Source organism: Setaria italica, chromosome VII (genome assembly GCF_000263155.2).
Source record: "Setaria italica strain Yugu1 chromosome VII, Setaria_italica_v2.0, whole genome shotgun sequence".
NCBI classification, from domain to species: domain Eukaryota; kingdom Viridiplantae; phylum Streptophyta; class Magnoliopsida; order Poales; family Poaceae; genus Setaria; species Setaria italica.
Window position 1 is genome coordinate 16,112,397 of NC_028456.1, and position 27,378 is coordinate 16,139,774.

The 27,378-nt window shown below is 41.6% G+C and overlaps 3 protein-coding genes across 4 annotated transcripts; 1 reads left to right on the forward strand and 2 right to left on the reverse strand.

The window, feature by feature from the left end:
- Positions 1 to 837: 837 nt before the first annotated feature.
- LOC101769542 (F-box protein At2g02240) lies at positions 838 to 4,032 on the reverse strand. Its single transcript, XM_004975265.3, has 3 exons — positions 3,684 to 4,032; positions 1,721 to 1,839; positions 838 to 1,627 (listed from the first exon to the last, which is right to left on the reverse strand). The coding sequence occupies exons 1-3, from the start codon at positions 4,011 to 4,013 to the stop codon at positions 1,153 to 1,155; spliced, it is 924 nt and encodes a 307-aa protein (XP_004975322.2). The 5' UTR covers positions 4,014 to 4,032; the 3' UTR covers positions 838 to 1,152.
- Positions 4,033 to 6,548: 2,516 nt separating this feature from the next.
- Positions 6,549 to 10,256, forward strand: LOC101782905 (disease resistance protein RGA2-like). Its single transcript, XM_022828502.1, has one exon. It carries the CDS (start codon positions 6,549 to 6,551, stop codon positions 10,008 to 10,010), a length of 3,462 nt encoding a protein of 1,153 aa, XP_022684237.1. The 3' UTR covers positions 10,011 to 10,256.
- A 2,518-nt stretch (positions 10,257 to 12,774) lies between these two features.
- Positions 12,775 to 26,545, reverse strand: LOC101768852 (phospholipid-transporting ATPase 2). Of its 2 annotated transcripts, none has more exons than XM_004975263.3 (25): positions 26,421 to 26,545; positions 25,593 to 25,807; positions 24,833 to 25,046; positions 23,980 to 24,096; positions 22,979 to 23,071; positions 22,731 to 22,905; positions 22,433 to 22,599; positions 22,134 to 22,238; positions 20,663 to 20,760; positions 20,422 to 20,564; positions 19,763 to 19,859; positions 19,574 to 19,683; positions 19,327 to 19,491; positions 17,862 to 18,016; positions 17,662 to 17,742; positions 17,431 to 17,551; positions 16,708 to 16,811; positions 16,237 to 16,368; positions 15,732 to 15,885; positions 15,235 to 15,352; positions 14,964 to 15,137; positions 14,822 to 14,873; positions 13,706 to 13,833; positions 13,479 to 13,629; positions 12,775 to 13,340 (listed from the first exon to the last, which is right to left on the reverse strand). In XM_004975263.3, the coding sequence occupies exons 2-25, from the start codon at positions 25,712 to 25,714 to the stop codon at positions 13,092 to 13,094; spliced, it is 3,225 nt and encodes a 1,074-aa protein (XP_004975320.1). In that variant the 5' UTR covers positions 25,715 to 25,807; positions 26,421 to 26,545; the 3' UTR covers positions 12,775 to 13,091. The 2 variants fall into 2 exon arrangements, with proteins under 2 accessions (XP_004975320.1, XP_022684019.1); XM_022828284.1 differs by having other exon boundaries at positions 25,593 to 25,797; positions 26,421 to 26,534.
- Positions 26,546 to 27,378: the final 833 nt, after the last annotated feature.

Here is a 27,378-nt window from a genome sequence, read left to right on the forward strand (position 1 = left end):
AACTCTCATCAAATAAAAAAGTTGTAACTCTTTTGGTAGTTGGATTTGGACGAGATTATTTGGAGGTTGCAAAAGCAATCCTCACAATAATAATGACAGTGATATTGTGATATCTCATTAATTAATTATTGGGAAACATTTCTTAGAGGGCTGCTGGAGAAAGTAATGATATGGTTCAGGATAGGACGCTCGATATAGTTTTGACCATTCTTTTATTTTATTCCTATCAAGCACATTACAGTTTAGCAATTCCTATCGAATAATTAGAATATATGCACAGCAAAATTTATCTAAATGTGGTCCACTCCCATATTCATCAACAAATAATTTATTTGTTTTTGGTCTTCAGTTAAGCTATTACTACGAATTATCTGCGTGTAAGCACACTGGCCGATCAACCGTGGATTGGATAACTTTTAGCCTCCGTGTCCTTCTTGCAACATGGGCAATTCGGCACGCAGTCATTCAGAGTCGCCAGCACATGCGATCCTTGTCACAACAAAATGCTCCCTGCCGGCGGGATGAGTATGGAAAACAATGGCCATTATTAGTGGCATGAGGGATGATTGTGCTGTTTTCCCCCATTCATCTGGTTACTCGTGATGATGTCGTCTATGCTTTGACCTAATAAAGAACAAAAGAGACACATAGAACCTTTCAACATAATAAGAAAATGGAACGTACTTATGGATTATTTTGCAGAAAAGAGAGCTAGTGTGTTCATCTGTTACCACATATGCATGCAGGAATGCCCGAGGATACAAGGACTAATTAAGGAGAGTAGCAGGACTGCTTTCCTTGTGTTCTTCATGAATATCGTCATATGACTAGCTTTGTTTTTGTATTGGTCTGAATTCGTGAATGATATCTCAACGAGACTGTAGCTGCTGGTGCCATGCCATGTCTAACATTATTTATAGCACACAAATAATCGATACTAGAATATGTTTGTATCAACTATTTTAAACTCGCAGTAATGCAGTTTGCTATTTTTAACCGATAACCTAATATCACTATACATTATATTTAACATGCCTAGGTACCTTTTGCCATTGTCCGTGCCAAGAATGATACACGTATATTGTCTATTAGATGCAAGATGCACCGAATCATAACGAATCATACAAGGGCAGTGCGTGCTCCAAAAGAAGTCTATTTTTTGGGTCTTATTTCGATTCCCTCACAGATGAGGCCTTTCTTCCAGTGGAGCTGTACATGCTCTATCAGGCTGATGGCGAGTATCCCTGTGTCCTCCTGGCGGTTGTAGAACTCCCCCAGCTCTACCTCCATCCAGCCATCATCCCTCTCTCTGGGGTAGCTCACACTCACAGTAGTGATGCTCACCTCCTCATCTGCTCGTCCCCGCCCTTGCTCATCTCCACTTTCTGCCGCCGCCTCTTGTGCCGTCGTCTGTGGGTGCAAAGAGATGATGCGCTTTGCTGATACTATCTCACCGTCCCTGGTGATGAACCCCTGTTGGGTTGGGCAGTCAAGACCGCATGATTCATTGAGCAATCTAAAAACGAGGTAGGCTGAGTATTTCTTGTCGGGTGAGAGCTCTCCGCTGTCAATCTTTCCAGATACTTCAAGCCAGCAGACAGCCAGGAGCTCAGTTACTTCTTCAAACCTGAATTAAGGAGAAATATCCAATTGAGCTTAGCTTGCAAGAGAATAGCTTGAAGTGTTATGACTGGGAAGAACTAACGAATATAATGCACACCTCGAATCGGGTAAATAAGTACGTCTCCAGTAAAGTGGATTTTCTCTCCATGCAATTCCTAATGAGCTCGATGAAAGCATGTAGCACTTGGCGCCGCTTGTTTGTTCCAACCAAAAGCTCTGCGTATATAAAACTTGATTAATTTTGATCAAGATACTAAAGATATCTCACTCATGCTAGTGCTTAAAAAGAGCCAAAGCCAAAGTAATTTTGATTACGATGCATCTGGCACACACTACCACATAACAACCACAGGAACAAATTAGCGCCCATCCTGTCCAGTCTAAGTCTATAAATATTAGGAAAAAGTCAGGATAGCTCCCTAAAATAATTTTTGGTTTAATTTACTATCACAAAACTATGTCAGTTAGTCCGATCTACACCTTAATAAGATTTATCTTTTTTAATTAACACGCAATGGAATTTTTAATTGAAATTTTACAAAATGATAGCATACATCATAACATATGTTAGAAAAATACGTTACGATTTTTTCGGTCACTATTTGGACAGGCTAGAACATCTAAAAAATAAATTAATCCTTGAGATGTCTTTTTGTATAGAAAGTCATCTTGAAACTTCATAATATATTTAATTTTACCATAAGTTATGATATCATCTACCACCTGACAAAATTTTAATTTAAAACTCCATTTGTATATGGAAAAACAATAAAATCAACCTTGTTTAAGGGGTAAATTAGATCAATTGGTATAGTTATGGAGTAACTGAATCAAAAAATTAGTTTAGGAATTATCCGGACTTCTCGTACTTGAGCTGAGTAATTTGGACTTTTTCCTAAATAAGCACTCATGTATAGTCATGCCTCGATAAACATATACCAAGATTTGGTTCACCAAACCAAAGTGATTAAGACTACTAATAAATTCATGCAAGTCTTAGACGCTGGCCCCAATGGATGTAGTACTTTGGTGCCACATAGAATTTTTCTAATGTCAAAATATAAATAAGAGAAACAAATAAGTTGTATCATGCATAAGCTACTCCTCTATGCCTAAATATAAGAACTTTTGGCATTGAAATTTTATTCCAAAAATAAAAGTATTTCTAGGTATCCAATCAAGAGTTGGCCAATCAGGAGCTGGCCGGTCTGGCCGTCATTGCACAAATCAAATCAAGATCCGGCTAATCATCAACTAGTCAAGCTGCTTTAATGAGGGTCACAAAAGGCTTGTCACTCCCTGTTTAGTTTGTTGTTAAATTCTTAAAAATCCTTATATTTAGGGATGAAGGAAATACAACTTGAGCATGAGATGTTGGCACAAAATCTAATGTCCTAGATCCAGTTTTCATAGACATACAACACGACATCAATTAATGTTTTTGAGAGCTTCTAAGAAATAATAAGACGATACTATGCATTAGAAACAACATGAGGTGCTATATCTACAGGTCAATTAAATGACGTTTCTATGAAATGGTCATGTATTAGGGCAGTCCTAACCCAATGACTAGGATGATGTCCATAGAATGATAGAATTAAATGAGCTGCCACCTAGGATAAAAGATGATGTGGCAAGGGAGTAAATAAAGAAAGAGAAGGAAACCAGGTCTTGTATGAGACCTAGTTCCTACACACCATCCAAGACATAATGAGAGATGAGTAGTATTAAATTCAAGTATGGAATAATGGTATTTGCATTGGAAGAGTAGTGTCTAGTACTAATTTCCTGATGATGTGGAGCTTATGGAAACTATGACTAGTGTTTTGGGTTGGGACTGCCTTAGATACAACATCATGATATAGATGCATTGGGGAGTAGAGTTACTCATCAAACTAAAGAAGATAAAATTTTATTTTAGTGTTTGTGGACGTTTACATGTGTAGGTACATAGAAAAGGCCTCACACATGGACCACAGTAACCTTGCACAATATGTCTACGTCAAATATCTTGGTCAGCTAATCAGCATATGTAACAACATTACTAGCTCCATGCGTACCTTGGTTCCTTGGTCAAGGAGAACGTGGTCCTGGGCGAGGCTGCAGAAGAGCTCCTTCATGGTGGACGTTAGATCCACAGGATGATCGGCGCGAGCAAGAATGGAGCCGTAGCCTGGTGGTAGGAAGCGTTCCCACACCGAGTTGGAGCTCGCCGCTGCTTGGAAGGCGCTGGACACGGCTATGGAGCGGCAGGCATCCCCAGGTGTGGTCAGGGAGATGGCATGAGCCAGGCATGCTTCCGGAAGGCGCAGGATGTTGCATACTACTGTGTTTTCATCATCTTCCCCATCTTTTTTCTCATGAACCCTACGCGATCGCTTCATGATCATAAGAGTTAGCCTTTGGAAATAGATCGAGTCAAAGGACAGATCCGTAGCAAAGTGTATATATAAACATGTTAAGTGAGAGCAATGGCTAAGGCGTCACAGTCTGCAGGGTTATCAAATATTTAAGATTGTAAGCGTCAGAGAAATTTCTGCAGAATCTAAACAGACTGTTCTTCCGTGTACGCGTTGCCTAACCAGCCGGTCGTAAGTGTCAATTCAGCCACAGCTTGGCAGGGAAGAAACATCATATCATCACTTAGCGCCTGTTTAGTTCCCAAATTGGGAGTGGCAAAGTTTACATTTTGCCATAAATGCGCAACTGTAGCATTTCGTTTGTATTTGTGAATTATTGTCCAAACATTGACTAATTAGGCTCAAAAGATTCGTCTCGCAAAGTACAATAAAACTGTGCAATTAGTTTTTAATTTCATCTACATTTAGTACGCCATGCATGTACCGCAAGTTTGATGTGATGGGGAATCTTCTTTTTGCATAGTGCCAAAGTTGGGAATTTAGGGGGAACTAAACAAGGCTTTATTAGAGTCGAAGGTGGATGCCTGCCTATGGAAACCTGCAATGACGGTGACTTTGGAAAGTATTCCATGAAGGACAAAATGCTGGACATAACCTTCCACGAAATGTCGGACACAGCACTGGAAATGACAGCACTGGAAATGACAATGATTTTGGAAAGTATTCCATGAAGGATAAAATGCTGGACATAACCTTCCACGAAATGTCGGACACAGCACTGGAAATGACAGTGATTTTGGAAAGTATTTCATGAAGGACAAAATGCTGGACATAACCTTCCACGAAATGTCGGACACGGCACTGGAAATAGAGCGGTGGAAGAAAAAAACGACCAGCATTACTGTAACTTTTGGAAAAGTTTTCAATGAAAACGACGATGTTCCCATACCTCTTGCGTCATACGCGGACGCTTCTCTCCACCACTCGTTACTCATCATCCATCAAGTACATGTGTCCCGTTCAAACCCTTCCTCACCCTTTTATCCTCAAATTTTCCAATAGAATCGTCAAATTTTGATGTATATACTGTTTATATCCATAGTTATACTGCTTAGAATCGTCAAACCTCTAAACTATTTGTTGGTTGAATTTAACCCATAACTATGTTAATTGGTCTAGTTTACCCTTTCATGAGATTTGTCTTTTTTGTTTCTCCATGCATTAATGGAGTTTTAAGTTGAAGTTTTGTAGGGTGAAAGTGGAAATTATAAAAAATATTTTAGAAAAATACATTATGAATTTTTCATCATCATTTTGATAAGCTGGAACACCTATTAATAAATTAATATAAAATTATAAAAAAATAATGATAAAAAAATCTGAATATATTTTTTTGTCAGCCGTCACCCTTTAAATCCTAACTTAGGACTCCAATTGTGCATGGAGAGAACAAAAGTGATGATTATGAGGTAAATTGGACCAATTGATATATTTGTAGGGTAAATTGAACCCAAAAAATAGATTCAAAATTATTCAGACTTTGTCTATACTTGACGTAAATTGCATGTTTACCTATTTGTTAATAGTTGATTCTAATGGCACGACCAATGCTAACAAATATTTAAAGTATATATCTAGAGTTTTAAAGGCAACAAGGCGACTTTGGAAACCTGTGCACACCTTGTCACCTAGGCCATGGCTAGGCAACAAAGTGGACTGGTTCCCCAAGGTGAGCTACGTCCGCCCTGATGCCTAGGCAACGCCTTCGAAACACTAGTATATATAGCAATACACGCCTGGTCCCCTACCTTCAAATAGAGAAATTTAATCAGAGCCTTGGAGCTTTCTAGCAATGTCACCTTGAAGATATATCAATGAATCATTTTTTGTTGCGGATGCTTGGTTGCTTGGTTAAAAAATATGAAATCATTCATTTAATAATGCAGTACAACAGTAGTATGTTCTTGGTTGCTAAGATAAAATTCACTATTGATTTAAAGTGAACACAATCCTGACGAGCCAAAACCTCAATAGTAGAAAATAGAAACCTAGCTAAAGCACCTGGATCATCTCTACTCATGAATACTTTGTCCGTTCATCCGTTATTCACTCTAGCTTTTGTTACATCAACTTCTATAACTTTGGCCAACTTTTTAGAAAAATATATTAATTTCTATAATACTAATAAATGTAACTATTAAAATATATTTCATGATGGATTCAATTAAATTAATTTAACGTCACAGATGTTGGACCTTTTACGTAGGCGAAAATTTTTGATTTAGAACAAAGTTAAATGATCTATAATTTGAAACAGCGGGAAAGTATTAAACACCGTTACCTGTTGATCTACGGTGCCGTCCGACTTAACTCTGATAGTGATGTCAATTTTCCATCATATGACGTGGTTCTACAGCCAACCACAAGAATAGCAACAAAAACGAAACGATAGACTTCGAGTGCATAACAGTAAAACTGATTGCCCAAAATAATGATCGATTTCAGATCATCTCGCCTGCATACCTTCACCTTCCAGTTCCCAAAGAAATAAAGATAGCACCACGGATGGAGCTGGTAATCGGTGGCTTCGTGTCAGCTGTCGTGGAAGGTGCAGTCGCCAAGGCCGTCGCGTACCTCGAGAGAAACCATGACATGCCGGAGCGCACCAAGGAGCTTCTCAGAGAACTGGAGGTCAGGCTCACCGTTGTGAAGGCCATATCTGAGGCGGCAGACAACCGTCTTATCACGAACGCCAACCTGGTGCAATGGCTGAGGCGGTTGCATGCTGCTACTCAAGAAGCCGAGGATGCCCTTGACGAATTCGAAGTTGATGAGGCGAGCATCACCGGCAAGCGCAAGGTGAGCGAGCTCATAGTGTCATCTCTTAGGTCTCTTAAGAGTCTCGTCGTCCCCGATAACAGCATGGAAAGACTGGAGCATGTGGTAAAAACCCTCACCCATCTCTGTGCAAGTTCGGCCACCTTCGTCGAGCTCCTGAAGATGGATGATTCCAAAGCAAACCGGCAAAAGGAAGGAATTACTGGAGAGGCCAGCTCTCAACTTCCAATAGATATCCATGTATTTGGCCGGGAAGAGGTAACGGAGTTCATCCTGAAGATGATTGCTGGAACAGCATCGTCTGATCCAGCAGGATCCAGCAGTGGAACTGGAAAAATAAGAGCAACTATGCACAACATTCTTGTTCTCCCAATAGTTGGTATGAGCGGTGTGGGGAAGACAACACTAGCTCAAGTCATTTACAATCATCCAAAAGTGAAGGAGCAATTTCAGCGAAGAGCTTGGGTCTATGTTTCAGAGCATTTCAGCATCAAAAGATCTTTGCAAGAGATCTTGAGTTCCTTCAACAAATACAAGGACATGTGTTTGGATAGCAGCGATAGCATGGAAGCCACCATCACGAAGCTCCGTAGCAAGATCCGTGCAGGAAATAGATTCTTTTTGGTGCTAGACAATGTATGGACTGAGATGTGCCAGGAATGGAATACCCTGCTTACTGTATTATCCGACGATGCTCGTCAATGTGGTAGTGTGATCCTTGTCACAACGCAGAGCCAAAGGATTTCCAGAATTGTGGCCACGGTATGTCCAATAAATCTGAAAGCTTTGCCATGGGAGAGCTTTTGGCCCCTCTTTCAATACCACGCATTTTGGGGTGTGGAGGCTTCCCAGCAAGTTAATCACAACATGCTCTTGATGGGTGAAGAGATTGCAAAGAAGCTAGGTGGACTTCCATTAGCTGCAAGAATAATAGGAAACCTGCTGAGATCTACATTCAGCTGGGATAAGTGGAGAAGGGTTGCAGAGAGTGACTGGTGGAACTTTGGTGACGGTCTGCAGGGCATTCTACCGTACCTTGGGGTCTGTTACCAGCACCTTTCACCAAAACATAGGCAGTGCTTTGCTTTCTGTTCAATATTTCCTAGGAATTACCTATTTGACAAGGACAGGGTGGTTCAAATGTGGATTGCTCACGATTTCATAAAGAGTAATGGCTTCAGAGATGGTACGAGGCTAGAAGAAGTTGGGGGGCAGTGCTTTGATGAGCTGGTGGACAGGTCGTTGTTCCAGCCAACGTTTGTCAGCAACAAGTATGTTATGCATGATTTGGTGCGTTGTTTAGCAATTGCTGTTTCTCTGCACCAATGTTTCCTCCATGGCGAAAGTTCAGGTGGAGCTTCATCACCAGCACCGCAAAATATTCGTCACTTAGCCCTGCAAACTGGTAGCTTGGAGCAATGCCAGGAGCTTCACAAGTACAAAAATCTGCGCACTCTCCTACTATTTGGTCGTTTCGAGGGTGATGCATTTTATTCGTTTCTTGATAGTGTGCTAGGAAACTCGCCATGTCTTCGTGTGCTGGACATGTCGTATGTTGAAGCTCCAGTGATGGGATGGCCCAATGATGCTAGGGGGCAGAGAAAACTGCGCTTCCTTGATCTTTCATTTACAAGGATTGCAAGGTTGAAGGATCTCCCCAGAAATCTACAAGTTTTGCATCTTCGGGGATACGATGCTGACCACTTGCCACAAGGTATCACCAAGCTGAATAACCTACGACATCTGTATGTAGATGATTCAGCGCTCTCCAAGATTCAAGGGATTGGACAGCTAACTGAACTTCAAGAATTGGATAGCTTCATTGCTCGAAAGGGACTAGGATTCACAATAAGGGAGTTGAAGAACATGCGAGAGCTCACAGGACGACTGTGCATCCGTGGCATCGAGAATGTGAGAAGTAAGGAGGAAGCAATGGAAGCCAGATTGATGGACAAGAAACACCTGGGTGCTTTGGTGATCGAAGGGAGAAAGGTGCCCAAGTTTGCTCTTGAAGGATTGCAGCCACACCCAGACATACAGGAACTAACCATCAAATTCTATCAGGACCAAGTTTTTCCTCAGTGGGTGCTGCAGCCGGGTAACTTGGCCAATCTCTTACATGCAAGTCTTGAGAACTGCCGCTTCTTGTCTAGCCTTCCACCATTAGGCCATCTCCCTTTGCTCAAGTTTCTCAGTCTAAGAAAGCTACCCTCAATAAAGCATGTTGATGGGGTATCCTTTGGTGGTTTCCCATCTCTTGAGCAGTTGGAGTTTCAATGGGTGGAGAAATGGGAGGAGTGGACAGAGCCAAAGGCAGCAGCAGAGGCTCATGCTCATGGATCATCTTTGTTCCTTGGACGTCTCAAGAAGCTCAATCTTGAATCCTGCCCTTTACTGAGACAGTTCCCCCGGTTTCCAAACTTACCTGTACTAAGAGAGCTGAAGATCTCGAAGCCTGGAAGCTACATCCTGGAATTACCAGCCTGTTTACATGTCTTGGAGTGCCTAACAACCTTGAAGATTGAGTACTGCCACCACAAACTTATACTGTCCGCGAATCAGTTCAAGTCCCTAGAGAATCTTGATCTCATCAAGTGTGAAGGGATATGTTTAGCTGACAGTTTCCAGTGCTTCAGCAACCTGAGAAGTGCACGGGTGGAGGGCTGTCCTCAAATTTTAAGAACCGCCGCAGCCTCTGCCACTGCTGGCCTTGGGCAAGAATTGTATGAGGAGCAGCACCAACAGCAGGGCGCTAATCTTCTAACCCACCTCAGAACTGACGACAGCTTGATGACCGGAGATTACTTCAGGATGATAGGAAGCCTCCCATCACTTCGCGAACTGTTGGTCTTCGACATACCAAATGCCACACATTTCTCAGAGAGGCAGGAACTGTGGTTCCAGGAACTGATCTCACTAGAGTGCATCTCCATTGTAAGCTGCCTTGCATTGCAACGCCTCCCATCTTCCCTGACTGCGATGCCGTCCATCAAGAAACTAGAGCTTCATGGCTTGCATAATCTACACTCCTTGCCGGATAATGCTCTGCCTCCAAATCTCCAGGAGTTGGTGATCGATCAATGTTCGCTGGCAGCTCGGGTAACCAAGGATGGAGATGATTGGTCAAAGGTTGTTCATGTCCCGTACATCCTGGTTGATGGTACAGTCATCCAAAACATAGAGTTATAGACATCGTTTTTGCGAGACACAAACATATAGACTTACTGTGTACTTACTGGGTATATGAGCTTCACATCCTCCTGCTTCCGTTCAGCTACACAAACAGCAAGTTTATACTTATACCATGTGCGCCGCTAGACCAGGGATGCTTTTTTCTTAATCTTCCGAAGAATTAGTCGGTTCAACGAAGTGGGAATATTTGGTAGTCGTAACCATATGTATTCGGGAGAGTCTTGCCCTCCAAGTCTTTGTACTCTAATACAATCCATCCATTATACACAATCTCTATTCCTCCTACATGGTATCATGAGTTTAGAGTTTAATTCTCGACAACAATTCCTAGCCGTCGCTCGCTTCAGCACCGCGCCCCCGGGGAGATCAATCTCCGCCGGGGGCCACGCCACAGTTTTTTCGACGGATCCGTTGACCCGTCTTCTTCAAACCTCAGTCAAGTAGCGCAGCCGTTGTCCATACGTTGCCGTGGGCCGTGCCGCGCCGTAGCTACTGGACGCGTATCGGCGTGTCGCATGCCGTGATTGGGCCACGGGCTGCTACGCTATCGCTCCCGGTCGTCGCGCCGTGGCCATGTCAGGTCCCCACGGGACTCTGCCGGCCGACGTGCCGCTCTAGTAGGCCCGCGTTGCCTTGTGCGGTTGTGCCTCTGTGCAAGCCTCTGCTTGGCATCGGCTGGCCAGCCTGGCCTGTCTTCCCCCTCCCTCTCTCTTTCCTGTACACGATTGACCATGGGAAAAAGAGGAGAAGGGTCCATGTGGAGTCAGGCTAGGAGCACCTACAAGCTCTACACAGAGATTTGTTGCTGTTGTACCTTTTTCTTTTGCTCGATCAGAAATCGGGATTGCATTGCCCACCGCCCGTTGACCTCTCGCCTCTATTTCGACATCAATGTTTTCACCAGCTCCTGCCCTATCTCCAAATGTGTGGCTTGGCGAGATGGACGGTGCCCTAGGGGACGCCCGTGTGCACCACCCTCCTCGCTGCTTCATCCACATGTAGACCTCCGCCGGCTCATCATCGCCTTGCGCGCACGGTCTTCATTAGGCTGTTCAAGTTCTTCACCGTCTGCTTCGATGTCCGCCACCGCGTCATCCGGATTATCAGGTCTTGTGTCAAATTGTCCGGGTCTACCTCCTCGTTTCGTCCAGCACCACCTCGTTGCCAACATCGCCGTCTAATCTCGACTTCGTTGATCTACTCTAGCAACTGCGGGCTGCATCGGCATCTTCTACCTTGCCATTCTTTTGCGCCTGCAACGGCAATGGAAGCCTTCTCTGCTGGTCCCTCAGACAACAGCGCCTGGTTGTGCAATCTCCCTTGCACGTCCGGTATTGGCAACGCTGGTGCGTGCCATCATCCATGATGTGTTCCTGGGCCTGGCAAACCCAAGAATGTCTCGCCCAATGGCTTGACTGCATCGACTTCGGCATCGACCCTCCCTCTACGATTGCCTCGACGCGTCACTGTCTTCGTCTTTGGCATCTTCCCCTACGCGCCACCATCCTCACGACGCCTCCTCATGTGCCTGCGGCTTCATGTGCGGTTCCCTCGTCTTCGGCAACCTCGACAGCTACGTCGACCATGGCTACTCTACACACAACATTCTCGACCACGGCTACTCGTCCTCATGCTCAGCTACCTCGACATCGGCACAAAGGGCTACTCACCGGTTTTCTCTCCAGTCGCAGCATCTGCACCGCACCGACGTTATCACTGCGGGGGGATATCAGTCCATCGGCTTTTGCCTTCGACTTCTTCTCCAATCTTACCGTCTGCAGTGCTCCCGCTGTGACTGCGGGGGATGTTAGAGTATATTTGGTAGATGTAGATATACGTATCGTAGACTGCCATATGTATTTGGGGAGCCTTACCCCCAAGGTCTCTGTGCTCTAATATATACTGGTTAAATCCTCAATGCAATACAATCTATCCATTATACCCAATTCTATTCCTCCTACGATATCACTCGTTGTGGATATGGGATCGTGTAGTGGTGTAGCATTATAGTAGCAGGCAGCCTGAAAAACAAGGAAACAGGTCACCGAGGACAAGAAAAACGAGCCGCAGATAAAAATAAAATACTAGCACAGTGGATCAAAAATATCTCCTCTCCGGAGAAAATTCGCGGAAGAATACGCGTCCAGTAGGTCGTTAAAGACGACTGCCGACTGCAGGCCGAAAACAAAAAAAGAAAAAAGAAAACAGGAAATCTCAACCTCGCTAGGCATTCCGTCGAGCAGGACGTGGACGCAATGGCGTGCGCGGTGCAAGCGATGCGAGGAGGATAGGCTAGCTGGGAGCGGGCGGCCGAGGTAGGAGCCATCCCCGCGCAGTGGTTGCCGGGTGGGTGGTGGCCTTCGGAAGGCGAGGAACGGCGGCTCAGCGACGCATGCGTGCTAGCCGGAGAGCGGAGAGAGAGGCGGATAGGGGGATTTACGCGGCGGCGGGCCGGGAGTAGAAAGCAGAAGGGGAGGCCAGCGGGCGGCGGGGGCACTGGAGACCGGAGACTGCATGGCACCACGGCGGCGCTCTCAGTACAAGGGGATCCTCGAAGTGCATTTGGTATAGCTGATCTTTTCAACCCAAAATGAAAATGGACAGCAACGCCCCTAATCATCAGATCAGCTCGTTCCAAACCGGACGTTCACCACAACCCCATAAACTCGTCCTCTAGTATTGTAGCTCCGTTTCTTTTTTAAAAAGAATTATTCTGCTTTCATCCATCCGGCTAGAAAATTGAATATACTGCACAGAAATGCCTACTGAATCATGGGACACCACTTGTGATTTTTCGCACAAAAACCAACCAAAACCGTAATCTGAAGGGCTACATGAATGCCAAGCATCTCGCGGGCACCAAAATTACTAACACGGATAACCAGCCAAGGAGGAAGTAAACTATCGATTCTAGACCACGCGAGTTCCGTGGTTATTATGAAATAGTATGTATTTCATCAGTAGGCCTACAAACGAAGGGGTTACAAGTTCGAGACGTCTATATGTAACCTTCGTAGTCTTACAGAAAGCTTTGGCCACTCCTATGCTAGTTGCGGTCTGCCAGCATATCCGTGCGTGTTATCTCGTAGTCTCCGTGGAATCTGAAAGCAGAGGCTGGTAGTTGCAACCCCTGTTTCTATGCAAACCAGCAAGTACATTAGTGAGGTTGGTTCTCGCAGACTTAACTGCTGACTCCACATTTCTGGAAGGTTGGGTAGATCCATTGCTCTGCTCGATCTGCTGAAGTATGTTGATGGCGCTGGGCCAATAAAGGTTTCTGAAGTATCTGAAAGCCATCACCGGACCCATAGCTACTGAAACAGTCAGCTGGGTGGAAGAAGACGTTTGCACCACCGTGCAGCGGGAAGAATAAGGTCAGAACACAGTTTTTATTATGACAGTTATATAGCAACATGGACTCAAATAAATAAATAGTTTCACGGTTAAAAGCGATACTAGACTTACAGCCATGGTGATCCAGTATGAAGGTTGACCGCACAGGCGAAACATGATTGTGTACATCTCAAGGCTCGGGATGGCACTGAGTATTAAGTTGATCATGTAGAAGGCCACAAAGTTTCCCCAGATGAGAGCGATTTGAGGGTAAGTGAATGAGCTGAAGGCGCAAAAGATGATGTCAGTGATTGTTCTATAATAAATCTCATCCGCGTAGGCACCTGATGAGAGCTTACTTTGTGTCCGTCGTCACAACGAAAGCCTGTAACCAAATGCATCCTGACAGCGCAACCATTGAGAGTTCCTGCATCTCACTTTTCTCATCCGCGTAGGCACATATCGTAATGAAGAAAACGACGAGCGCCTGAAATTGAAAAATTTTAGTCTCATGAAAGAAAATGTAGATCAAATGCATCTAGATGCCTATGCAGTTCACATGCAATTCTCCCATACAGCAAGATTAACAGATTGAAGCACAATTTGTGCTAGATGCAGTAATGGAGCAACTGCATAACTTTTATTTGTAATCCTGTAATCCAGATGCCAAGACAATGCAGTAATGCACACAACACATGCTTACAATACTAATTCATGTATTCGGTGCATGTTCATGTCCATTGGAGAACAAAGGTTGTAGAATAAGAAGCTAATAATTAGGCAAGTATCATGTGTCTTCACTCGACAAATGTGGTTCAGTTTACTGCAGAAGGTCGGCCTGCAGGCTCTTTCCCCACAACCTGCAGGCTCTTTCCCCACAACCCGAGGATAATTCATTTGATGATTGGTGGGCAAGAGTAACTGATAGAGTGAATGGTCAGATACAGAAAGACTCAACTCATTGATCAATTTTGGAAGCATGGTCAGTCTGGAATCATCGTAATCGCTGTGTGTTTGAGGGGGGCCTGCCTAACCTAAACTGAGTTATGGCATCCATAAGAGAAGAGATACACCTTTGGAGTTTGGCCGGGGCTCGAGGAATTTCCCATCTCCTTGCTCTAGTGCCAGTTAATGACTAGGTCTTTTCTCAGGTCAAGGTCAAGTTTATTTGTATGAAAAAGCGAGTGTAGAGGGTGTGAGTGTGTTGTGTTGTACGGGTTTCTAAACCCTTTAATCTTCTTCTTAATATAAATGATACGCAGCTCTCCTGCGTGTTCGAGAAAAAAAAATTAGGCAAGTAGCATGCATTGTCCATGAACAGAATCGGGTACCAGAGCAAGAGATATATGAACAGAATAACTCCCTGATCGTCTTCAATAACCCAAAAATTGCACCACACTTTGGTGACTCTTCAAGATGTGTGATGAGCCGATGCCGGATGAAAAATAACAAGAAACAGATAAAAGATTACTTACATGATATAGTGAGCGCCCAAACCATCCACAAAATGTAGTTGGATTTAGAAGCCTGGTAAGATGATGGAAATAATAATATTAGCAAAACTTATGTAAGAGTACCAAAAATATCAAAAGCACAGAAAGGCAAAATTCTATTTACCTGCCAGCTTGAGAGTGCAGTAAAATCTGGGGGTACTGTAGAGCTGTTGCTTCAGAGATATCCTTGTCAAAAATTATAGTCATCACAGGTAGACTTGTATAGAAAACATTATAAGCCATCAGGCTAACTGAATTGAATAAGCTAGTTCCTGAGAGCCCCGAAAAGAAGGCAAACCTGACAGAGGACTCAGGTGAGCAGTGTAGCCACAAAATCCATGCGAAATTGCAAAGCAGTAGCAGAAGCTAATAATTAAAAGGGAACAGAGACTCACAGAATTTGTATAAAGCATATAAGAAGTGACTTGTAGAAGGAATACTGTGAAATAAATGCCGTTCGATTGTATGAATAACGACCATGAACAAGTATCAACCTCTTCAGAAACTTGAATTCTGCAAAATAAGAAATATCCACAATGTGATTTTTTCCAAAGAAAAATTTATTGACTTTGTAGGTAAAGTGCAAAAGGGTAATAAAGTGACAATTGCAACCATTGAATACTCATATAATGGTAGTAAAGATTGAAACTGTTAGCACATCCAGAATGGATAAAAACAATGTTTGCACAAGTTTGAATCTGGTTTAGCAAATTCCATTAAATCAAATTACCAGATTTCTGGAAGTACATAGAATTCATCTGTACTAACTACAAGTAAATAGAATTACAATGTATATTCCCTCACAACTAGGGAAAAGACCTTTCAGAGGCAGCAGAGCAGGTAAACAAAATAACTAATATAATGAATTTGGCAAAACTAGAATGATGCTTACTCCCAATGCTATAATCAGCAGCTCTTGCAGCTTGCAGTCCTTCCCTACCACTAATCCCTACTCCAATGTTAGCCTCTTGGATCATTCTAACATCATTACCACCATCGCCAATTGCTAGAGTTAGGTACCCAACGGACTTTAGGATAGCAACAAGCTGCACAAATGCAAACAATATAATTTAAACCAATCAACATCTATATAACAACACCATGTGTCATGTTTCAAGGTGGATCAAAAGAAACAGAAAAATTGTCCAAATCAATGTCCATTACAAAACTATCTGCATTCTTATTTATTTGAGCTATTACTTCTGATAAGATATTGAGCTGCACACTACTGAACCATAGTGGTACAATGGTATCCCCAACATTATTTTCTCTGACAATAGCCCATCCAATATCTTGGTATGGAATCATGATATATGATGATTGCCGACCATTCACTTGTAAAGGATTGATGTACATGTCAAATGGTAAATAAAAAATGATGATAAACAACAAAATACCTGTGCTTTCTGCAAAGGTGTCATTCGACAGCATATTGCTGTTCTTGACAGCATCGCCAACCTAGTGAAAGATTCCTTGGAATGCTTTAGAATTATTTCAAGTGCCCAACCATCCAAAACAAATGCAAGATCCTGCATGAACAGATTTAAGATGAAGCACTCCAACTCAGGTTTAACATTGAATCCATGATCTAGAATGAAATATAGTCTCAGTTTGTTTGTTTGCTCAAGAGGGACGTTCAAAAAATACGATACAAATAAGATTCAGGTAGTTGAGTTGAATACAGGACAGGGAAAAAGATCCTCTAGAGCCTACAAATATGGAAGGGGAATATGTTCTGTGCAAGATATTATTTCAGCATCTGACTGACTGGTGCTAAAGCTGAATATATTCTTACAGAACATGGGGGGAAAGAGCTGATAAATACTTGTTTAAGTAATTTACAATTAATTGGAATCCAAGATACATACCTTTGTTTCACACGTATTCTTCGTAATTAGTAATGCCCTCTCTAGGCTTCTTAGTATGTCCTCTTCAGTTTTCCCACTGATAGACAACAATTGGCTATTGGGCTCTGAAGGAGTGAGATATTAAGTGATAATCTTGCTAACAGGTAACAGGTCGATAAGTATGAAATAAAAATTTGCCAAATGTTCAACATCACAAAGTAGTAAAACCATGTGGCAAACCAAAACAGCTCAATGGAGAACATAACAAAGAATGCTAGATGCGTTAGTTGTTATATCACAAATAGGTCAAGTGTGGTCCCACACCCAAAAAAATAATAAATGACGAAAAATACAAGGTTGTTACATAAGTTATGAGCTCCTACAGAACCATCATGTAATGACATCCTGGAAATATTACTCTCCATCTACTTAATGCATAATTTGACTAAGCTAGAATGCAAAGAACAAATAAAATGATAACTTTTTGTAATATTTTTTTGATATATTACCAATTTTAACAAAGAGCTCTAAAAAATATCTTCTATTTGTTGTTAGAGAGCCCAGCATTTGGGTACAACAGCAGAAGGAGCAAAGAGATGCTGGTCATAATTCATCTTGTGCTAGGACAATAACTTGCAATAGATCAGTGCAGAAAACATTTGCAAGGCAACTCGTATAGATGGTTGCACATGGCCACTGGCTAAATTTAATGGATATCAGATGTCTCAGGATAGTTTACAGTACCAGAGGATATGAGGTTACAAAGCAGTCCAATCTGAATTGCTGTATTTTGCTTATCGCCAGTTAGCATCCACACATTAATTCCAGCATTCCGTAACAACTTAATGGTTTCAGGCACACCATCCTGCCAGCCAGAAGAATCTATAAGGGAGGCAAGGCAGCAAGTGTAAAATTGTGGTAGGTTTTTCTACTGGTTGTTAGTCTTAGAGGCAGAAATTAGCATTCAAGGTATACCTGAAGACGATCCTCTATGGCAGTAACACCAAGAATATGAAGGTCACGCTCTAGGCTGTGACAGACTTCGGCAATTTTAGACTACATAATTTAGTATAGTAATATTAGCCAAGAGTAGAGTAAGAAGAGTTAGTGAGAAAAATGAGAGAACTTAATAAAGTTAAGAGAAACTAGTTATAACCAGAGTAGTTAATAAGTACCTCCCTATTGTCCAATGAGCAGCTAGCCTCTTGAAAGTTTTTGGACCATTCCTTATATTCATCTTCTTCCAGGTCACGCCATCCCAAACATAATGTTCGCAATCCCAACTGAGAATACATTTCTACTGCCTCAAGATATCTCTGTATTTGTTGTCCTGTGATACATACATACAAAATATGAATTAGAATAAATGTTTTTTTAAATAAAACTGAAGCTGCACAAAACGACAAAGGTATATTTGTAAAATAAAATGAAAAAGAGCTAGGCGCAATCTCTTAAATATTCTGGTTCATCATATGCTAAAATGGAGCCACAACTACACAGTAAGAGCAATAGAAGTCCCCCATGTTTAAATAGGTGTAACCAATTCACAAAAAGATCCTCATTTCTGTGATAATAGGAAACTGTCAGTCCAAATATTGTTTCAGCTAATGCCATTGACCTTTCTGTTCCCTTTGTTGTTCCTTCTTCAATTGTGGTGCAGGAATTGCAATGCAGTCAAAACTTGCAGCCTTTTGTCATGGCCTACATAGATGTGGCTCTTCCACCAGATGGACTAGGTAATAACTCTAGAATTGCAGGTTTGGGAGTAGTCCTTTCTCAGGGCTTCTACACATTCTTGTCAGCTGCAAGTTCTGGCAAAAACTAAGGTGGATGAACTTGCGCCCTCCTTTTATCTGCAAGGATAGCTTCTGTTTTGCAGGTTCTCTCCTTTTGGTTAGGCTCTGACCGCCTTTTAGCAGTCTAATCATCTTCAGAATGGAACGATGAAGGCTCCATGGAAACTTCAGTCATGGATTTCACAAGTCCAGGCCCTTCGTTCGGTTAATAATTTTCAGGTCATCAAATTTTCAAGAAAGGAAAATCATGCTGCTCATCAATTGGCAGTTCAGGTGAAAGTTGGACCTCCTCATAGACTCTGTAGTTCTATCTGTACTACTCCTGAACATGTTCAGGGCTGTGCTGTTCTTCCAGCAGTACGATCTGTATCTTGGGGTCCTCTGGACCTCAAGCATGTACACTGCTTTTAATCTTTAATGAAAGTCCCTAATCAAAAACAAATCACCAAAAAGTCCCTGGAGCATATAATATCATGAGTCACCTACAGCAACCAAAATGCTTTTTTTTTAATCCCAAGCAAGTTGTGTGGACTGATGAAACCCAATAAGAGTCACAAAAAGGAGGATAGAAAGTAAAGGGCAATGGTATTTATTGAGACATGACTCATCTAGAGAATGTTTATTGAGGCCAAATATTTTCTTTGACTATTTTGCGTAACATTTATGAGATTGGTTTGGCACAAGTGTCTACAGTTGTTGCTAGCTCATGACGAATAGATTCAGCAACGAACATCTAAGAGTTTTATACATAAACGAATCTGAGAATGCATACAAAATCCAAGCATTATAAGCTAGATTCAATACTGGGATGACATAATGCATTTTTCATGGTTATACCATCTACCTGGATAAGCACGAGGGAGAATAGCTTCATCGGCACCTTTAGATAAAAGAAGGATCTTCCCAGTCTGCCCTTCCTTTACCACTACAGACATTCTTTTGCGATCAGAAGTGAATTCCAAAATTTCCAACAACTCGTACCGAAACTTTGACCCATTGAAACAAACCTCTGTAGAAAGAACAGAGAACTCAATCAAGCAGTTTAATGAAAGCATAATCTTCTCATCACAATCCAAGAAACATTTACTGACCAGCAGTACTGCTGTCTTTACTGATAAGCACCATATTCAGGTTTAATGCAGCATTGACTAAAGCTTCCTCATCTTGTGATTGTGCTTTGTATGACACAGTATCATCATCGCTGAAAGTATGGAACCTTTATAAGGAACAACTTAATATCACAAAATGCAGAGTACAGTGCTGAAAGAATTGTGCCTTGCCTTTTGATAGGAACTACTGTATTGCAAAGAGCCATCACCATCAGAAATTTGATGACATCAGGATCATTACTTGAGACTGCATTTTGAAGTCGTGCATCTAAGTAGAGAGAATTGTCAGTGACCAAAATAATGGTATGCTTTTGTAACTTTGGGTGCACATTTAGAGCTCGAGTTATTTACCAATAACAATAATAAAAAATGTTTACTTGAAATCCATGAATAGAATTTATGGTACAGTTCGAAGAACATCACGATGTTGTGAAGTGCACTAGAAGTCTAGTGGCACCACTAGAAAAACAGATACCATGAAGATTAAAGAGTCATCCTCAGGTTCCGAACTCACTGATCCTCTATATATGAACAACTTAATTTTTTTGCATACATAAAGCTTTGCATAGTATGAATTTCACATACCATGTTCCATCCCTCCAAGAAATAGGATTTCACAGAAGTAGGTGTAACTACAGACTAAATATAGCGATATTCAAATTGCAGTGCAGTGTGCACTTCCGTCCTCTGAGAATTTCCAACAACCAAGATGCCACATTTCCACAAAAAAAAAAACATGTTTCATACTAAGCCCTACTAAAATAGAGGGAAGAAAAGGATAACCAATGTCTCTTATTAGATGAAAAGAACATAATTAGTAAGTGGATAACCTTGTAAAGCATCTCCATTGTCATTTCCATACATAGTATTACTTATGCAGCATCGTTTGAAGATCATTCTATTCTCTGTAAGTGTACCAGTTTTGTCACTCAAAATATATTCAACCTGCCCAAGGTCCTCGCTAATAGCTGTGCTGAAGGATACACTTATCTAAGTTTTAAGAAATAGAGAATGTAGGTGCGATAAACATTGAAGTTTACAAAAAAAAAACAGAAATATTGGAGTACGCACTTAGCTGAATGAGCAGGTGTATTTGTTTCCCAATCGAACATTTGCTCATCCCAGTCAATAAATTTTGCATACACACCTTTAGCCAAATCAAGAGTAACCTACAACCAAGAATAAAAATATTTTAAAATCGTATAGACATCGGAAGTATAGAAAATTATTAATAATAGTATCTGGATTGAAGCCTAAATAATTCCTTTAATCTTTCTTGCAGTACCCAAGTTGTATTAGATGGATATGTTAGGTTTATATTTTACCAACATGCATTGTCACATAAGGCATAGTGACATGAGAGGAAAAATGCTGGTTAGCTAGTCAAAGTTTGTTCAGCTCGGTCAAAGCTCTTTAGCCTTTTGCAGGCACAACAGCAAAATAACCTCCCAATTTTGACTGTTTATGAAATTGTTTCCAAACCTAAAAAAGGATCAGTTAAACTAGCCAATCTAGACTACGAAAGTAATCTTGTTGTTTTTAAGACAAACAGACAGCATCTAAAGTAATATGATGTCTTGAAATTTTTCTAGGCTCTACAGTTAATGCATTTAATGATTACGCACTTAAGTTCTCAATGAAGAAAACATGAAGCATATATTGACACACTGAAGAAAGTAGTGTACAAAATTGATGGTATATATTTAAAGAGGTTTGGTTCGATAACGAATTAATGGCATTTACCATTGAATTTGGTGGCAGACTTGCAGGTTTTTTTTTTGGAGGAACTAGCTTGCAGTTTAATTAGGGGGGATAAAATATGTGCAATTAGCCAAAAAAAATCTAGATTAGTGAACAACACTGTCATGCAGCCTAAAGGGGTGTTTGGTTCCCCGCCATATTCTGCCACGCCAAACTGCTGCTCGCCACAAGTTGCAAGGCTGCTGCTTGGTTGCTGCAAATGCTGCGGCAGCCAAAGGCATTTACCACACAAAACTCCACAGGTGTGGCGTCGATTTTTTCTGCCTTGGCTTCGGCGCCGCCACAACTCGCATGTCTTGCTACGACTGGGAACCAAGCAGCCCCTAAATCGTTTGTTGGTTTTCCAAGAATTTGAGGGAAGGGTTTGCATGTTGGGCTCCAAAGCAAGCTAGCGATGCCCTTAAGTTGACTCGCCTGAACTTTTTGGCAGGTCCCCGAGAAGGCAGTCTGACATAATAGTGCCAATAATATGTTTCTAGCCCAGTAGCCAGGAGTTCAACAAGGCACTAAACCTAGGCTAGGGTAGCTGCTCACTTCAGGTGGGATGTTAGGCTATGATCATAAAGTTTATTTGCTCAATCATGTAAGGCAGTATTAGTCAATGTAAATAATACTGTACAAGGTGTATCACAACAGCAGAACTCAGGTTAATGACCCACAAGAGATCAAGATTGACAACTGTTACAGTATATTAAAATATAAGCTTTCAAGATGGTGACATGGTGTACTTTAGGACATGTAACACTGGAAGAGGAAACAACAAGTCAATCTAAAAGCATACCTTTATGGAGATCGGAATCATTATGGAGCACAACAGCTCGAAGCGCAATGGAATAACCAAGAAATCATACCATGGTACCTCCACAGGATACATAAGATACCATTGCTGCATAAAGGAAATGAATATCAGATCAGAGAATACAAATAACAAAACTATATATCAATTCCTTATAGATATAATTATCTGCATCACAAGATATGATAGCAAGTGCCCACGAGAAGGCACAACACAGGTGGCAACATGCATGAAAATTACAATGAATTTTCTGCACCGACGGTTTATAAAAAAGGAAATAGCACCTTGAGACCCTGAGTGTCCTTCCAAATATTCCCAAAATAACCCATCAAAAGTACAACAACAATTTGGAACATGAATATCGCAATAGTGAGCTTGTCTATCATCGCATCAGCAGCAGTGAGTTTCGGTTCTGCAGTTCCCCTGCTCATTCCTGATTTGGTTTCATTGCCTACAATGGATGATTGAAGGGTTAACCATGTCGGCATGTCGCTACAATATCTTCAGGTAAGCAACTTGCACAATAGATGCCTCAGACAGAATAATTATGGTAATCATGAAATCATCAAATTTTGTGTTTACCTGTGTAAACTGCAACTCCACAAGCCCATTCAGTGTAACGTAAGTAACATGACTGAAGAAGTGTGTTGTTGATGGTCAAAGGACATTTTTCATTGTCAATGGTAGGGAGGAACAAGCGCATGTTAGCATCAAATCTTCGTATGTCATTATCTGGGTTGGGGCACTCAACTACACCCTGCTCAATTTAAAGAGAGGTAATCAGAAAAAAAAAACAACAAATATCAAAGGAGAAGCGCAGAAAGACTCACCTTAACCTTTTCCAGCTGCTCTACTGATAAGTTAGCAGAAATTGAAGGAACAATTCTTGTCTTCAAGTCAGTTTCACCATCCAAAGCAGAAGTCTGAAGTAAACATGGGCGGCACAGTTAGGCATTAACTACATTCACAGAAATCATAGCATCATAGGATTGAAGTTGAAAATCATCTCCATAACATCAAACAATCACTCCAGCATATTAAAAAGTCAGAGATGGAAAGATTGGGCCATTGGGGTGAGGGGTGCATCCTCGCTGGGGTAAGGTAATAATAGTTTTAACGGGAATCAACTTTATGGCATGTATGGCCAACTCAACATCAGAGAAAGTACCAAGCATTAAGGAAAATGCCATAAAAACATCCTAACTCTTGGAGGCTCCTTGCAGAGGTCCAGCTCTTGCAGCAGCAATGGGACAAGAACCTGTAACGTATTATTAGGGATTTTGATCTCTGTGAACTGCAATGTCCATCCCATCCTTCAACGTGTCATATCCAATACTTCTAGAATTCTAGTAACTCTAAATACCATTCCTGACTTTGAAAATTCATGTATCACTATATAATGACAAGTTGGCTTATTTTATGGGAGAAGAAACCAATGTCCAGATGGAAAATGGAAAGGGCTAAAGCAAACAGAAGTTTTGGGAACTGTTTCATCATGTGATAAGATGTCCTTAGTTTCTATGATTAGGTAATTGGAATCAGTTTCAGATTCTAAAGGGCAATATAATAAAATACGTAGACCACTCAAGCAATGGGATCAAAATATGCATGCATGGAAAATCTGTAGTCCACCATAATATGATGAAGTCTAAGGCTAGGGCAATCTAGGAGGTAAATTCATCACTACCAGTCGGGTTCAGTTTGTTTAACATAAATTCATTACTTAGTCAAGGCAATGGCTAAGGCCATCCCAATAATTTGTGTGAACTCATATAATAATATGTACAAAGAACAAACATACAGGCTGCTGCTAGTGGGTAATTTCATTTACCTCAACATAACAAATGCCTTGGGGATCAGAAGTTCCAATGAGAACAAGATCACATGGTATCTCATCATTCTCATGGAGCCACACTATATCTCCAACATGTATCTCCTGAGCCTTGATCTACAAAACAAAAGCAAATTCAAATATCTCAAAAATAAAAATGTGATCTCATACACATCATTAGAGAATAGAGATTTGATTTGCATATTATGGATAACCAAGAAAACTACAGGAATGGTACAACCCCCTGCTTGATCTACATTCATCAATACCTTGAAACTTCCATATACTAGTACTATTAAGACTACTTGGTTTTTAAAATATACCGCGATATACTAATTCCAACACATAGAGAAAGCAAACTATCACTTGACTAACTGTCCATGAAGAATTACTTTGTTTGCCTTTTAATCCACATTACTAAGACAGAAGATGATGGTACTCCGAAATAGATAAAAGATGTATCAAATATGGAAACATGATATTACTCCCCATTAAGAACCTTCCATGATACTTCTCATTAAAATTTTAAAGCAAGATTTGTACTGAACAGTACCATGTTGGTTTTATGATAGCATTGGCAAGCTGACTGACCAAACCAGCAGCTGAATGACTGGATAAGGAAAGACAGCCTAAAAACAAGAATTCATAGATGTTATCTTTTTTTCTAAAACAGAAAACACAATTTGAATGCTTTTATGCAAAATGAATTTGTGGTGTTGGCTGGTGACCTGAACACGATAAGATACCAGGCCTGGCAAACAATATTCGATGAATGGCTTACAACTTACAATAGATCAAGAGGATTTTTTAATGAAGTTAAAGTAAATTAAATATCGATGGAGAAAAGAGAAACCTGTCTACGAATGCCATCCTTTACCAACCATACTTCCCTTTCATTTGCTTTCTTGTCTGAAAGATACCTATTATAATCATCCCAAGCCTCTTTTGAAGCAGAAACAATGAAGATGATGATAAGTGGACCCCATGTAGTTGCAGGGCTAACAGGAGTAATACGGGACCACAACTGAAGGCAGGCTATTAGCAAAAAATACTGATTCATGAAACGTCTGAAATACATAGAGAAGTGGACATAAATTAAAATTTTGATGAAACTGAAATTCATTAGATAAATAGAAACGAGGAGTTCCTGCGGGTCCTTTGACAAAATGATCAAGAAGTCTTTTTCTTCATGTTGCAAGTAAGAGCACCATATTCAGTGGGATAGCTTTAAGTTCTAGAGCAAGCTAATTACAAAGAACTCAATTATTTATGGTTATAGTAACCATCTTCATCAAGTGCGCTTATATTAATTTAGTCTTTCGGGCAAGATGACTGAAAATTTTCATATGCAGAGAAAAGAAAAGCAAGCAAGGTACACACATTGTATATAACAGCATTATATAAACAATGAAATTTAAGCTTTACATCAAACGGTACAAACAGTGTTTTATGTTGGGACCATCCGGATAATAGAAACCTCAGGTACTATTTAAGTTAAAGGAAGCACACTAAACAGCTGATAAGCAGCAAATACCTTAGCTGCTGAAGCAATGAAATGGTTAAGATGGAGATGGGATCATTTTATTGTCAAGAAGTAAAGAATAGATGCAAACCTGAATTGTTCCCACAAGTTTTTTGGGAAAAAATTCCATAAATTATATTTGGTATTGGATATCCGATTGTCACAGTAGGATTGCCGGCGCAAATCATCATTGATATAGACAAAACGTTTCATTGTTGTCCAATATGTCACTTCTGTGCCATTCCACGCTTCGATCCCGCTGCTGGAGAAAAGGTGCCAACGATCTGAAGATCAACCTACACCATTCTGACAAAAACAAGTGTTAGATTTAGAAGTGAAATGAACACAAGAGAGCACTCCTATTCCAGAATACATCATCGTGGGTTCCTATATGCTTCGAGGATTGCGTGAGCCAGAAAGGAAAAACACGGGGTACCTGACTGGACGCCAGTGGCTACACGCCACACCACTCCAATTGCAAAAAGGAGGCAACACGCAAATGCTAATAAGAAAACAAAACAGACAACATCTACGGACGTCGCATTGTGCAAGGATTGAGATTTTCCCCCAACAGCACAGCAAATCAAGCAATCGAGGAGTCGAGGAAACAAAAGGCCAGTACACTACTACTGATTGAGCAATACCCCCCAGAAATCCCAGGTAACGGAACGGAATCCCAACAATCGCAGGACCCCCACTCCCGCAGCCACCAATAACGGCGATTTCAGCTCTAATCGGCAAGGGCGGGACTTGAAGCATGGTAGGTGGAGTTGACCCAGAACCATATGGGGAAACCAGGTGCGCCCGGATGTGTGGTCCAGCTAGAGCCATTGACGGATGGGTAAATTGAAGGGGAGAGCGAAAAATCTAGGGCTCTCAGCTCCACAGGAGCGGGAGGAAGGCGGCCGGGGAGGGCTACCTGGCGACGGCGTGCTCGGGTGGGAAGAGCTCGGGAGAGGGATCGGGCGCGGGCGCGGGCGCCGGCGATGAGAACGGTGGTGTGGCGTGTCGATGCGAGATGCTTCGAGGAGAGAGGGAGCCGTTGAAACCCCAAGGTGGGCTGGGCTGGGCCCAATCTTGATATTCTGCGACGCACGTGCTCCGGCCGGATCTGAAAAATTCAGAGCGTGTCAGCCGGCCCGTGGTCGTCGGAGCGGACCGCGTGAAGCGCGTGGGTAAGCGGAAGCAGCAGCCCGCCAGCCAGCCAGTGCATCACAGCCACGTCAGCCCGGTCCCGTGCACAGAGTCAACCGTTGTTTGGACGGTGGGATGACATGAGTACCGGCTCTGTGATTACAGGGTCTTCCGACAAATTCGATGTTGCGAGTTCTAAAGCCAATTTTTTTTATGAACTTATCTGTTGAATTGTTTATTCTCATGACAGTGCTACCAATTATTATTGATGACATAGAGCAAGTAATTAACTTCCAACTACACGGTCTTAGTTATCTACAACTAACGAACAATGCCAATATTGTCAAGTAATTAATCCTTTTGTGATTTAATAAACTGATCCTCTTGTCTCTTTTTCTTCCTTTTCTGAGCACCCGATAAATACTTCTTAGGCAAAGAAAACATGATGAATCCTAGGAAAAACATGAACACCTGAAATTAGAAAGCGAAAGAACAATTAATTTAATAAATGATGGATATTTTAGTTGAAGATCGACTACCATTGCGGAGTAAATCGATTGGAATCAATAGGAAAATGAGAAAAATTGAAGGCTCACTAATCGTTGAAAACTGATAGTTGCATCAATTTTAGGGAAGGATTCTGCTCACCTTTACTGTAGTGAGGAGGTGGAGAACAGCAAATCCAGGCAATCGAGCGCACGCCACCACCGTCGAACTCAAACTGCTACCGTCGAACGATAGTC

Excerpts from the sequence above, each read along its gene's own strand:
- LOC101769542 (XM_004975265.3), bottom strand. The coding sequence starts at position 4,013 with ATGATCATGAAGCGATCGCGTAGGGTTCATGAGAAAAAAGATGGGGAA. Across the intron at positions 1,840-3,683 it reads TCCTTGACCAAGGAACCAAG|AGCTTTTGGTTGGAACAAAC; the intron begins GTACGCATGGAG and ends TTATATACGCAG. Across the intron at positions 1,628-1,720 it reads ACTTATTTACCCGATTCGAG|GTTTGAAGAAGTAACTGAGC; the intron begins GTGTGCATTATA and ends TCCTTAATTCAG.
- LOC101768852 (XM_004975263.3), bottom strand. The coding sequence starts at position 25,714 with ATGAAACGTTTTGTCTATATCAATGATGATTTGCGCCGGCAATCCTAC. Across the intron at positions 15,886-16,236 it reads CACCTTTGCAGAAAGCACAG|CTTGTTGCTATCCTAAAGTC; the intron begins GTATTTTGTTGT and ends GCATTTGTGCAG. Across the intron at positions 14,874-14,963 it reads CTGCACTCTCAAGCTGGCAG|GCTTCTAAATCCAACTACAT; the intron begins GTAAATAGAATT and ends TCATCTTACCAG.
- LOC101782905 (XM_022828502.1), top strand. The coding sequence starts at position 6,549 with ATGGAGCTGGTAATCGGTGGCTTCGTGTCAGCTGTCGTGGAAGGTGCA.